Source organism: Mauremys mutica, chromosome 10 (assembly GCF_020497125.1).
Source record: "Mauremys mutica isolate MM-2020 ecotype Southern chromosome 10, ASM2049712v1, whole genome shotgun sequence".
In the NCBI taxonomy this organism is placed as follows: domain Eukaryota; kingdom Metazoa; phylum Chordata; order Testudines; family Geoemydidae; genus Mauremys; species Mauremys mutica.
Window position 1 is genome coordinate 44,523,247 of NC_059081.1, and position 13,148 is coordinate 44,536,394.

General features: G+C 42.1%; 1 protein-coding gene across 4 annotated transcripts in view; it reads right to left on the minus strand.

Moving 5' to 3' along the window:
* CWC22 (CWC22 spliceosome associated protein homolog) overlaps nt 1-10,855 on the minus strand; it is a 47,812-nt gene extending 36,957 nt beyond the window's left edge. The window contains exons 1-5 of one of the 4 annotated variants that reach the window (XM_045033060.1): nt 10,710-10,855; nt 5,279-5,399; nt 1,911-1,978; nt 893-1,006; nt 451-702 (exon numbers count right to left, since the gene is read on the minus strand). In XM_045033060.1, coding sequence (XP_044888995.1) covers nt 451-702; nt 893-1,006; nt 1,911-1,978; nt 5,279-5,305 — 461 coding nt within the window. In that variant the 5' untranslated portion in view covers nt 5,306-5,399; nt 10,710-10,855. Of the gene's footprint in view, nt 1-450; nt 703-892; nt 1,010-1,910; nt 1,979-5,278; nt 5,400-6,395; nt 6,415-10,144; nt 10,438-10,709 lie in introns of those variants that run through there. The other 3 variants (XM_045033057.1, XM_045033058.1, XM_045033059.1) reach the window with 3 other exon arrangements.
* Between the last annotated feature and the right edge of the window lie 2,293 nt (nt 10,856-13,148).

Genomic DNA, 13,148 nt, shown 5'->3' on the forward strand with positions numbered 1-13,148 from the left:
CATTCTTAGTGACTAAAAAAAGAAATTACAGTAGTAAATACTTATAAATGAAAGGAACCTTCTCCCCTTTTTAACAAACAAAATTGGAAAATATATGTCTTCCTACCCCTTTTTGCTGTGTATGTCCACTGTACTCATAACCGTCAATTTTCTCAAAATTTTTTGATATATTTTAATTAAAGAAGATATTTCAAAGCTATTTTATAGGATAAAATATCAACGTACACATTTATGATGCATATTAATATACTACTTTTTACTATTTACATTTCAAAGGTAGGTCAAAACCCCAAAAATTACAGCACATGGCATTGCTATTTCTGCATTTCACAGGTTCTGAACAACTTTCATGTTTGATCAGCAATCAAAAATATTTTACACTTTGGTTTTACAGTGCTCTACTATGCCAGTAAATCCTGTTAATTGTGAAATTTGTTAACTTTGACTTACCTATTTTTATCAGTAATTTGTTCCTGCATCATCCTGAGCTTTGCTGGAGGAATGTATGCACCACCTGTGCGGGTGAGAATTGGATCCAGCTCTTCTTTTCTCTTCCTTGAAGGGGGTTCATCATGAGCAAGTGAGCTCTGGGGTACTGATCTTTCTGGACTTTTTCTATCAGGTGAAGGGAATTTTTTCTGTTTCCTTCGATCAGATTCCTTTTCTCTCCCCTTCTCTTGGGGAGTCTCTCTCCCCCACCCCCTATCAGACAAAAGTTGGAAAGTAAATGTTAAAGAATTCCCATCTTATGCAGATGAAAGCTGAACATATTGTCAAGAATTCAGACCAAGGCAAGTGTAATGGTTTTACTTTTAAACAAAATACTAATAGTTGAAAACAATATTAAGCAGAATGAACATTATTTTTCATTTTCAAAATACTTAATGCTCACCTGGCTTCCACAGTTTTGTCATCACGCCCCTTTCCTGAATATTCTTGATCATACTTGCTATGATCAGAGTAACCTCTGTCTCTAGGGGACCAAGACCTCTCACGCTCTGCATACCTACTCCCAACCCCAAACAAAAACCTTTTTAGTACAGCTTTATTAAACTTCTGGTTTATAGGAATTATACTCTCTTGGGTTTGTTTTTCAGTCATGGGTTGATGCACACATACGAATGTTTTAAAAACCAGTAGGCCCCACTTTTGTACCAATGAACTGAGCCTCGCTATTAATATATAATTCAAGACAGAAAGATGCACACTTTAATAAATCATACAGTCCTGGTCATAAACACAAATCAATCTGATAGGGGTGTGACCTTTAAAAGAAGCATTATAAAAGAAAACTGAGCACTCACAGTTAAATGATAAATAGTAATGAAGTTAAATATTAAGTGTACTCAGCACTACGCAAGTCACAAGATAGCCCACTAAATGTATCCATTCACTATATTTGTCACCTTTGTTTACTTGGTATACCATATGTACTGGCACAAAAGAAAACATACTTTATGTTTTAGTACCACAGAATGTTTCACTGTAAGTGAGATGGAAATTAAAAGACAGTTACCCTGAAATAATTCAGTTCATGCCTTATGTATGGTAGACAGTACAAGAAATGGTATTTTTGAGTCTCCAGTTGACATCCATAACCTTGCTATAAAGTGACAATTGTGATTAACAGCACTGGAGCCATGCAAGAGACTGTAATCCAATTTCCATTTTAAAGCTCTTCAGTATTCAAAATGAACATTGAAGAGTTTTAAAATCTTTAATTAAGAACATATTCAATTACCGCTCTCCCATTTTCATTCACAATTAATGACATTGTATTACATCTATATTTTTCATGTTCACTTATGGAACAAAAATGTGTTTTGTTGTACTTATCCGATTCACTGTGGATGAAGATTACACACAATTTTAACTACTATTAAAGGCAATTAAAACAAATACTTGTTTACCTGTCTTCTGGAGAGGAACTCCTCCGGCGAGAGCCGTGGCTCTCTTTTCTTTCATAACTGGAGCCATGCTTTAAAACAAAGTATTAAATTATTTTAGATCACAGTACATTTTATATAATAGTATGTTTACTAAGCATATCTATCTTCTTATATGAAGGGTTATTTTATGTCCTCCCACTCTGAAATTTTACACCTGCTGTCATGCCACCCCCTATGGTCTCCTACTATACCCATTGTTTAACAAAGCTCTCCCTTTTTTCTCCTCCAAATTCCTCTTTATAATACTTTTTCCATAATGTCCTCCTATCTCTCTCCTAAATTTCAATGCAGTTGCCTCATTTATCATGTGTCCAAGCTACATTGTACCTTTTGTTTTACATTTTCTAAATTATACATTTATCATTTAAACCATTCTATAAATGTACTTTTCAAAGGTTAAAATGGCACTTTACAAATCTGTCAAGTAACAAAGATTTAACTGTAAAGTTAATACTTCTGTTCACAAAATGAACCAGAGCTGCGCACAGTGATTCAGAATTATCAGAAGTACACTTACAATAGATCTACAAAAGAAGTTATAAATAGGTTCCTACAGCTTACCAAGCTCTTTCACAATTAATTTGACTATGCTTAGGAAGCATCTCTGTTGAGTTCTACCCTTTCATTGTAATATTTAACTCCTCCCTCTGAAAAATATTAATCTTGATTCACCAGAACCACAAACAGATACCATCTGGCAAAAAAAAAAAACCCCAAACCTATGAAGTAGAGTAACCCATCATCTTGATCCAGAAACACCATATCAAGAGCTGTTCACAACATTCCTGGACTGGAATTCTGTCACCAGTACTCACAGAATATATATTGACCCTCACTCCATCTATAAGGATGGCAGTGTGCCCACTAACAAGCTGACATACTAGTTTCTATATCACCTTGGAGCCAGTCAAATACAAGTTTAGAAAGCTAGCCAGTTGAATACAAGTGACAACTGCTTAATAACGGGTTCTCCTGATGGACAGCAATACCAAATGATGTCTGAATATTTAACAAAGGAAATTATATTTTTTATTACTTGGAGCAGGGTCTATTTGTGCTAGATGCTGTACAGCAGGGGTCCCCAACCCCCGGTCCGCGGCCCGGTACCGGTCCGCGGCCTCTTAGAAACCGGGCCGCGAACCGACCCAGTGGAGCTTCCGCAGGCATGCCTGCGGGAGGTCCAGCTGAGCCGCGGGACGAGCGCTCCCTCTGCAGTCGTGCCTGCGGGAGGTCCGCTGCTCCCGGGGCTCAGCTGGAGCCGGTGGACCTCCCGCAGGCGTGCCTGCGGAAGCTCCAGCTGAGCCCCGGGAGCAGCGGACCTCCCGCAGGCACGACTGCGGAGGGAGCGCTCATCCCGCGGCTCAGCTGGACCTCCCGCAGGCACGCCTGCGGAGGGTCCGGCAAACGAAACCGGTCCCTGGACCCAAAAAGGTTGGGGACCCCTGCTGTACAGAGTACAACTATATCCTCTGATTGAGGTTTCTAGCAGAAATAGTAATACCTGCACAAATGAAGACTGAAATATCCTCCCATCCAGGGTCCAACTGGGCTGACTCATACTGGCTCAGTGAGTCAATACTTTGGTTTTTTTAAGCTGCCATCATGTGTTCCAGAATCTCAACCTATTTTAAAAAGGCACATTTCTAGCCCTTAGGGTTGAAATATGCCCCCGCTCCACTTCATTCTATAGAAAAATCTGCAATGGTGCAAAATGGGCCAGTTGCATTTGTGCAGCACATCTACAATGGGGTTTGCACTGAAGAAACAAAAAAAAACAACCCAGCATAGACAAGTCCTTAATATGATCAATACAATGTCTACATGAGTTTGCAGGGAATCTGAAACAACAGCTCTGAGATACATGAACTGCCACAAGCATCTCAATAGGTGTTACTCCAAAAATGTTTAAAGATTAAAAATGTTAACTATTTTACTGCTGATCAAATCAGGTAAGACAGCAGAGGGAGGATCATATCATGAACATCTATAGTTTCCTGTGAGTGCCTTTTCCCTTTCTAATCTAATTTATGGAGCTGAGCCCTTTGGGGAGCCAAGCTCAGCAGAATATCCATGATCATACTTTCAACAGCTGCATGATCTATTGTGAGTGGTGTCTGACTTTTGCATCTCAAGCAGAAAGAGCATGGAAGAGACTATTCAGCTTTCCCCAACACCCCATATATAATACCTGCTCCCAGCCCTAAAACCTTGTCCTTCCAGACCAGTGTTTAAACACATTAACAGAGCTGCATAAAGATGTTTGCATTATTGATGCTTGTGCTGTGCTTGTTCTGAAGATAAGCCTGCAGGAGACTAAAATCCTGCATTTCAGGCTAATGATCAAGCACCTTTCATTGAGAAAAAATACTCCTTGATATAATCTCTAAGCATAACATGCATTTCACTGTAGTCATGACTATGTGATGACCAGAAGACAAAACTCTAAAGTGAGCACTTATACTATAAATTAATTTCTAAAAATTACATCCACTGATTACTTAATTATTAACATCTCATGCAAGAAACACTCCAAAATCTGGAAAGTAATAAAAAAAATTCCATTATTTCTGCAAATATTTAGCTTTTAAAGTATATTAGCTGGATCTCAACTGTATTGGTAATATTTCTCTACTTTGTTATCTGAAGGGAAGTTTTTATATACATTGTGCGTGAATGAAATTACATAAAAAATATTTAACTTCATAGAGGTAGCATCATGAGGCCATATTTTTAAACAGAAGTTTTGCTTGCTGCTACATTCCTAACAGTACTGCACCTGTCCCTTCTGAAACATACAATGTTCAGATTCTGAAAGAGCAGGACCTTTAACTGTAAGAAGTAAGTCTCTCAGAATTGTAGGAATCCAAATACCATACTTGTAATCTTGACTGCATAATAGTAAAATGAATAACAAATATCATAATCCAGAGAAATATGCAATCAATTTCCCCTCCCCACCATTCTCATAACCCTCCATTATGCCTCAACTCACTCATGCTTTCTACTGAACTGTTTCCATCTTTTATCCACTTCTCTTCACACTTCATTCCCTTTTCACATTGCTGCCAGGAGCACCTGAGACATCTGTTGCTAAGAATATCTGTACATCAATCAGCTGCAGTTTGCTGGTTTAGGTAATACTGTAATATTTTTTGTTCTTAATTATAATGCATGTATTCTCTCCTCAATATATGCTGTAACTCCTGTTAAAGTTAAGGGCATTTGTGTTCATATATGAAGTGGACATAGGCCCCTACATACTAAACTCACACAAAAATCCCCAAACAATGTTGTACTTCTCCCGAAAAATTAAACTTCACAATACTTACATTTATTTGTGCCACTCTACTCTTCATTTTTCCCTGTAGCTCACTTAAAGTTCAGAACTTGCAGAAATAAAGATAATGTACTCAACTCAAATGTGGGGTCTCTTATGAAAAAATGTTTCACCTACAAAAGATAAGCAACACATTCTATAATTGATGAAACAATATTTAGATTTATTTTTAAAGGTAAAAAATCACTGGAAAAATAAGTTATAATCTTTACAAAACTTTAGATCAATCAATTTTAGGAATCATCTCACCAAAACATTAACTTGAATATTTCTTATTGCGTCACATAACTAAAGTTACATTATATTTATGTTTTAATCTGCTAAAAACAGAAAAACAAGGATAACAGAAACATTATTCTATCAGAACATAAAAACAAGTCTGTCTGAATTCAGTATTTTCTGATGGCCTGAGACTGAAATCAGGTGTGTACCTGTGTAAGACAAGATTCTAATTAAAATTTAAAATAAAATTTTAGTATAATCAAGATGATCATAAAGATCTCAAATCCACTTCCAAACAAAGGCAGTATTAATTTCCATTCTCTGAACTGGATATCGCACAGACAAAATTAAGACAGCTTTGTTTGTCCAAGCCTGCTGCCGGCTGCAATCTTGCCATCCTATTGATTATACTTTTCAGTAAGACATTCCCTCAAACTCTCATCGGGGAAGGAAGGTTTAACCTCCTAATATAAAATCCACATTGAAATGCTGTTAAAATACTGCCAATTGCAAGATAACATTTGGCAGGCTACAAAGAAAATACAGCACCACCACTTCTTTATAAATCTGGGGTGAAAACTGTATGTTAGAGCCAGATGAAAATCACTCTCTCTTATTGCCTTTTGTCTTTTCTAATTTCCTGATTTAAAGATCTTTCCCTTCTATATAAAGTTTACAGGACTAGTAACTGGAAAAAAAAATCAGTGAACAAACAAACAAAAGAGAGAAAGGAAAAGGAGTACCACCCTTAACTTATCAAACACAATATACTGAATTCAGTCATATTAAGTATATTTTTAAGTTCTGAGTAATATTTTTATCTTATTTAAGATAATTTTGTCAGGCATTATTCTAGATTCCCTGATTTTAGAAATGCAAGTACAAACAGCTGTATTGCAAATGCAGATAGTCAAGTTCTGAAATTTGGCTGTTATGGGAGACAGCAATGATTGTGGGAAAAAAAGGAGTTTACCAAATACACTTGTCTTTGAAATTAGGTATTCCACCCCCCCAGTACTCTGGAAAAGGAAGTGCATCCTAAACAAAATAAAGGACTCTTGCTGGTGGCCACTCTCACACTTTTTCCTAAAATACTTAATTAGCTTTAGGCAAAACAAAGAAATATGCATATATACACATCCGAATCGTAATTTATTTATTGCTAGCTATTAAGTCCGTTGTGAAAAGTGATATTAACAAACAAAAGTATCTGGAGCCTGAAGCCCCATGGCCAGAGCCTGCCAGCCCACCATCCCAGGGCTGAATCCCGAAGCCTGAGCTCCACCGCCTCGGGAAGGTGGGGAACACATGGGGCGCCTGCTCCTCCAGCATTGTGCCCCAGAGGGGAGCAGGGCCCAACCACTACTGGCGGCCCCAGCAACTAACACCAAGGCAGGGCATCCAGGAGCAAAAGAAAGGGTGAGGGACTGCTACTCCTCCTCCTTCCCCCCTGCCCAGGAGGCTGTGGCTGCAATAAGAGTCCCTGGTGGTCACATTCAATAAGGACAAATGCAAAGTACTCCAGCTAGAAAGGAACAATCAGTTGCACACATACAAAATGGGGAATGACTGCCTAGGAAGGAGTACTGTGGAAAGGGATCTGGGGACATAGTGGACAAGAAGCTAACTATGAGTCAACAGTAACATTGTTGCAAAAAATCCGAACATTATTCTGGAATTATTAGCAGGTGTGTTGTAAGCAAGACATGAAACGTAATTCTTCTGCTCTACTCCATGCTGATTACGCCTCAACTGGAGTATTGTGTCCAGTTCTGGGCACCACATTTCAGGAAAGATGTGGACAAGTTGGAGAAAATCCAGAGAAGAGCAACAAAAATGATTAAAGGTCTAGAAAACATGATTTATTGGGGAAGACTGAAAAAACTGGGTTTGTTTTGTCTGGAAAAGAGAAGGCTGAGAGGGCACATAATGGTTTTCAAGTACATAAAAAGTTGTTACATGGAGGAGGGAGAAAAACTGTTGTTCTTAACCGCTGAGGATAGGACAAGAAGCAATGGGCTTAAATTGCAGTAAGGGATGTTTAGGTTGGACATTAGGAAAAACTTAACTGTCAGGGTGGTTAAGCACTGGAATAAACTGCCTACGGTGGTTGTGGAATCTCCATCATTAGAGATTTTTAAGAGCAGGTTAGACAAACACCTGTTAGGAATGGTCTAGATCAATGTTTCTCAAATGTAGCCACCAGGGGCTTCTCATGCAGCCACAGCCTGTCAGGCAGTGATTGGGGGGCAAAGCAGCTGCTCCTCCCTGTTCCTTCTGGATGTCCCACCTTGGTGTTGGTTGCTCAGGCTGCAGCCAGGGGTTGGGCTCTGCCCCTCTCTGCAGACACCTGGGGCACAACCCTAGAGGAGCAGGCAGCCTTTGAGTTCCCTACCTTCCCAGGGTTTGTAGGGCTCAGGCTTCAGCCCTAGGATGGTGGGATGGCAGGCTCCAGCCACGGGGCTTCAGATTCTGGCCCTGTCCCTTGGCCGCAAGGCTCCATCTCCTGGCTGCAGGGCTCCAGGCTATGGTCCTTCCTGGGGCCCCATCCCTCAGGCTTCAGGCTCTCCGCTGCCTCCTCCATCCCTCATCGCCGATGGCCCCTGCTGCCTATCCATACACCTCCCCATTCACGGCTTAATTTTTCCCCAGGCTTGCCAGGGCTGAGTAAGTCTACTGTGAAAAGTGTTATTATCCCTTTTCACAGCAGAGACTTGTTAGCTAGTTGGGAGGCTGTGAAAAGCGATATTAACAAACGTACAAAAATCACTTTTCACAGCAGCAGACTTACTAGCTAGCAGTAAATAAATTACAAGGATTTTGATGTGCATATATATTTGTTTCTCCTAAAGTTAATTAAGTATTTTAGGAAAAATTGACAGAGCGGCCACCAGCAAAAGTTGGCGGCCAAAATCTGTCATGAGAACCCCTGGTCTAGATAATACTTAGTCCTGCCATAGGTGCAGGGGGCTGGACTAGATGACCTCATGAGGTCATTTCCTGTCCTATAGTTCTATGATTTGAAAAACACTGCCCTAAATGGGATGAATTATAGATGCTGGAACCCAGTATTTCCCCAAATTAAGGTTATTGTTTTTTAAAGTAATCTTAGCCACATATAACGTGCACTTAAAAAGAGTTAGATATTTATAACAAAAGTTATGACCCAATAGAACAAAAAAGTCATTTGATAAAACAGTTGGGCATTACCATATAAAAAGGTCCAAATCATGTGCTAAACTACGTTCTGGCCCTTTTCTTTGGCAGGACTGTTAATGAGAACTACACCCATTTCTGCAGCACATAATCTTTCACTGTTTTTAAACCTTTATGGTTAAACATAAGAATGGCCCTATTGCGTCAGACCAAAGTCCATCCAGCCCAGTATCCTGTCTTCCGACAGTGGCCAATGCCAAGTGCCCCAGAGGGAATGAACAGAACAGGTAATCATCAAGTGATCCATCCCGTTGCCCATTCCCAGCTTATCTGGCAAACTGAAGCTAGGGATACCATCCCTGCCCATCCTGGCTACTGGCCATTAATGGACCTATCCTCTAAGAATTTATCTAGTTCTTTTTTGAACCCTGTTATAGTCTTGGCCTTCACAACATCCTCTGGCAAGGAGTTCCACAGGTTGACTGTGCATTGTGTGAAAAAATACTTCTTTCTGTTTTAAACCTGCAGCCTATTAATTTCATTTGGTGACCCCAAGTCCTTGTGTTATGAGGAGGAGTAAATAAAACTTCCTTATTTACTTTCTCCACACCAGTTATGATTTTATAGACCTCTATCATATCCCCCATTTTTCTCAACCTTTTCCAAGTCCAATACATCTTTTTTTAGATGGGGAAACCACATCTACACACAGTATTCAAGATGTGGGTGTACCATGATTTATACAGCAGCAATATATTTTCTGTCTTATTATCTACCTCTCTTTTAATGATTCTCAACATTGTTTGCTTTTTTGACTGCTACTGCACATTGAGTGGATGTTTTCAGAGAACTATCCACAATGATTCCAAGATCTCTTTCATGAGCGGCAACAGCTAATTTAGACCTCATCATTTTATTTGTATAGTTGGGATGTTTTCCAATATGCATTACTTTGCATTTATCAACACTGAATTTCATCTGCGATTTTGTTGCCCAGTCACCCAGTTTTGAGAGATCTTTCTGTAGCTCTTCACAGTCTGCCTGGGACTTAAATATCTTGAGTAGTTTTGTACCATCTCCAAATTTTGCCACCTCACTGTCTACCCCTTTTCCCAGATCATTTATGAATATATTAAATAGGACTGGGCCCAGAACAGATCCCTGGGGGACAACACTATTTACCTCTCTCCATTCTCAAAACTGACCATTTATTCCTACCTTTTGTTTCCTATTTTTAACCAGTTACTAACCCATGAGATAACTCTTATCCCATCACTGCTTACTTTGCTGAAGCAGCTTAAACTTCCAAGTGAAGATTGACACAGTGATTTGTGAAGCCTGAAAACAACCAGCAAGCTCCAAGGCCTCTATTGTTCCTGCAGTTTTACCGGCCTTTTTAGGCTACGTCTATACTACTAGCACCACAGCAGCATAGCTACATAGGGACTGAAGGGCTTTTCCTTCGAGATCATTAATGCACCTGAGAGGTGGCAGCCAGTTCGATGGAAAAAATCCTTCTCTCCAGGTAGCCGCGCCTACACCGTGGGTGAGGTCGAGGTAACTACGGTGCTCAGGGCACGACACCGTTCACAGCCCTGGACGCGGTAACTCGGACGCTGCGATTTCGAAGTGTAGACCAGGCTTTTTAGTGACCGAGAGGCGCCAGTTCCCACCTCTGACACTCCCGGGCCGCGAGCAGCGGTGAAACGGCGAGAAGCCAATTCCGCAGAGGCCGGTGCTGCAGCGCGGACTCGCGAGGGCCCGACCTAACAGCCGGTGCATTGACCCGGGCGCCCTTTCAGGAAAAGGGGGAGAGGGGCTCAACGGGCGCCGAGTCTGTGCGGATACCGGGGAGCTGGGGGGGGAGGGGGGGAGGAAGGGATGGGCGGCTGGCGTCCGCCCCAACCAAGGCAGCCCCTCGTCGGAGCCCGCGCCATCCCCCGCCCTCATCGTGCTCTACACGCAAGGTGGCAGGGGACAGCAGCCTCCGCGGGAAGTGGGAGTGGAGGGGAAGACGGTGAGATTCTCCCGCGGTCGGAACTTACCTCAGGCTTCCAAACGCCGCCATCTTACCGGAAGTATCGTTACTTCCGGTGAGGCGCGGGGGGCGGGGTTTTCCTGCCGGAAGTGGAGTAACGCCTTGCTGATGTCAATACTTTTAACGGTATTCAGTTGGTGTTTAACCGAGTTAATAATAGCGAAAAAGAAATGCAGAAAATAACCCAACCCTCACCGACCCCCAAAGCAGGAGGCTGCTACGTCACCAACATGGCGTCCACGGAGCCTCAAACGGGCGAAACGACAGCTCCCAGCGTCCAGTGCGAGCTGGGCGGAGGAGGTGCTGCGCGCGAGCGGTTTCCCGAGCTGCTGTTGGGCAGGCCCCAGGGGGGGAGGTCCGGGGATGGGCTTGTGGCTCTAGGCTCCTTGCGGTGCCCCCCCCACCACGCCCCGGGCAGCAGCCCCCGCCGAGAGGTGAGCCCCGTTCCCGGCCTGGGGCTCAGGAGCCCGCTGCTCTCGAAGGCCGATAGGTTTGAAGCTACTTAAAAGCTGCAGGCCACGTGCCGAACCGGGGGGTCACTGGCTCACATCAGGGAGGGAGAGTTTAAAAGCTGACCCCATTTTTGGATTAAAATATCCGCCCCTTTAAATGTAGTAAGTAGGAGTCTTTTACGAATCGAAGGAAGACACGTCCTAGGTACATCTACCCCTGCGTAGCGGTGGCCCGGGATGTTTAGGGGCACATGCATGTTGAACTTTGGATGAAGGGTTGCTGAAAGTCAGGCTTTTTGTGGAAAAACTAACGTCAACCTTAACTATAGAAGCAGCAAAGAATCCTGTGGCACCTTATAGACTAACAGACGTTTCGCAGCCTGAGCTTTCGTGGGTGAATACCCACTGCTTCGGATGCAAGTGAAGTGGGTATTCATCCACGAAAGCTCATGCTGCGAAACGTCTGTTAGTCTATAAGGTGCCACAGGACTCTTTGCTGCTTCTACAGAACCAGACTAACACGGCTACCCCTCTGATACTTAACCTTAACTATGGAGCAGCTACTGCTATGCCACAGCAAAGCATGTTGGTGAGTCAGACTGTGGCAGCATTAGTCAGGTCACAGAATGCAAAAGTGGTGACTATATAGTCATGCAGAGTATGGTAAGAAAAGCAGCTGCCCCTCTAACATCCTCCCAAAGAAATCAATTCCACTGACAATTTCCATACCGCTTCCCAGGCCAGGGAGCAGAGGAGAATCAGAAAAAATATTTTAAGGTAATTTAAAAATTTCCCTTGTATTTTTTTGAAGTTTAGTTTTATTTTATTGGTTCATCATGAATCACACATAAGCCTTTTGAGGTGGATGGCCTTCCTGGGGAAAATTGATGTTTAGGGCTTGTCTACCCCGGAATTTGATTAGAATAGCTATTGCTCATATCTATACCAGAATAGCCCTACTAGCTTGACATGTGGATACTTTATTTCAGAATCAAAGTAACTGATTATTCAGGAGTAATTAGTGTGCTTCCAAAGTCGAGGAATTATTCTAGAATAAAATCATTTTTATTGTGTAATAGCATCCATATAGCAAGCTATTGCAGAATAGCTTGTTCACAATAGCGTCTCTGATCACAATAGCCCCATGCAGTTTCGTAAGGTTGGAGACAAATTGAGGGGAATTACAAACAGCTGATTTTCTTTGTACATAGAGCAACTTGAAAATAAATGATTTAACATAAGAACATAAATGGACTTGTTACTGCCTCCAGGCATTACAGCTAGACTTTGTTTCCTGTGATATGTCATCTGATGTAGTCACCTTAGAAATACAGTATTTTAACACAATAATTACATACAAAATAACTAAGTATGGTCAAATATTTTCAGTACATGAGCCTCTCAGCTCATGTACACCTCTTGGGTGTAGGTGTGTCTCTTTGAGCCGCTTGCTCCGGGTGTTCATTTTAGGTAGCTCCCCTGTGCCCCAGGATCATGGTGCCAGGTTACCTTGTTTATGCCTGGGGGGGCACTTGGGTGGTGAGTGTCCCAACCCAGGCCCCTGTGAGGGAGGATGGGAGGCAGCAGCAGCTGGCTCTGATGGAGGCAGGCCAGGATTTAGGATCCACTGATGGATATGGATTCACAATCCATGGTTCCCAGAAGGTCTGTAAGGAAAGAGGCCCATGGAAAAGCCAGCAGCCCTGTGAAACAGGCTTAGCAGCATAGGTTGAAGTTCCAGAGGAGAGGGACAGGTTAGGTTTAGCATGTTGAACTAGAAAGACTGCCTCTCATTGAGACTGATGGCTCTGGTAGACCAGAATCTCAGCTCCAAGAAACATCCATTCTTGGAAGAACTGGAGACTTAGGCAGAAGAATAACATGGAAAAGAGGGATTTAAGCTACCCTCATCTTCCTTAGATGCTGTTGTCTTCTGTGGGTATGCAGAGTAGGGCACATATATCCAGTGCTATGTGCTATCCCTGCAGAGAGGG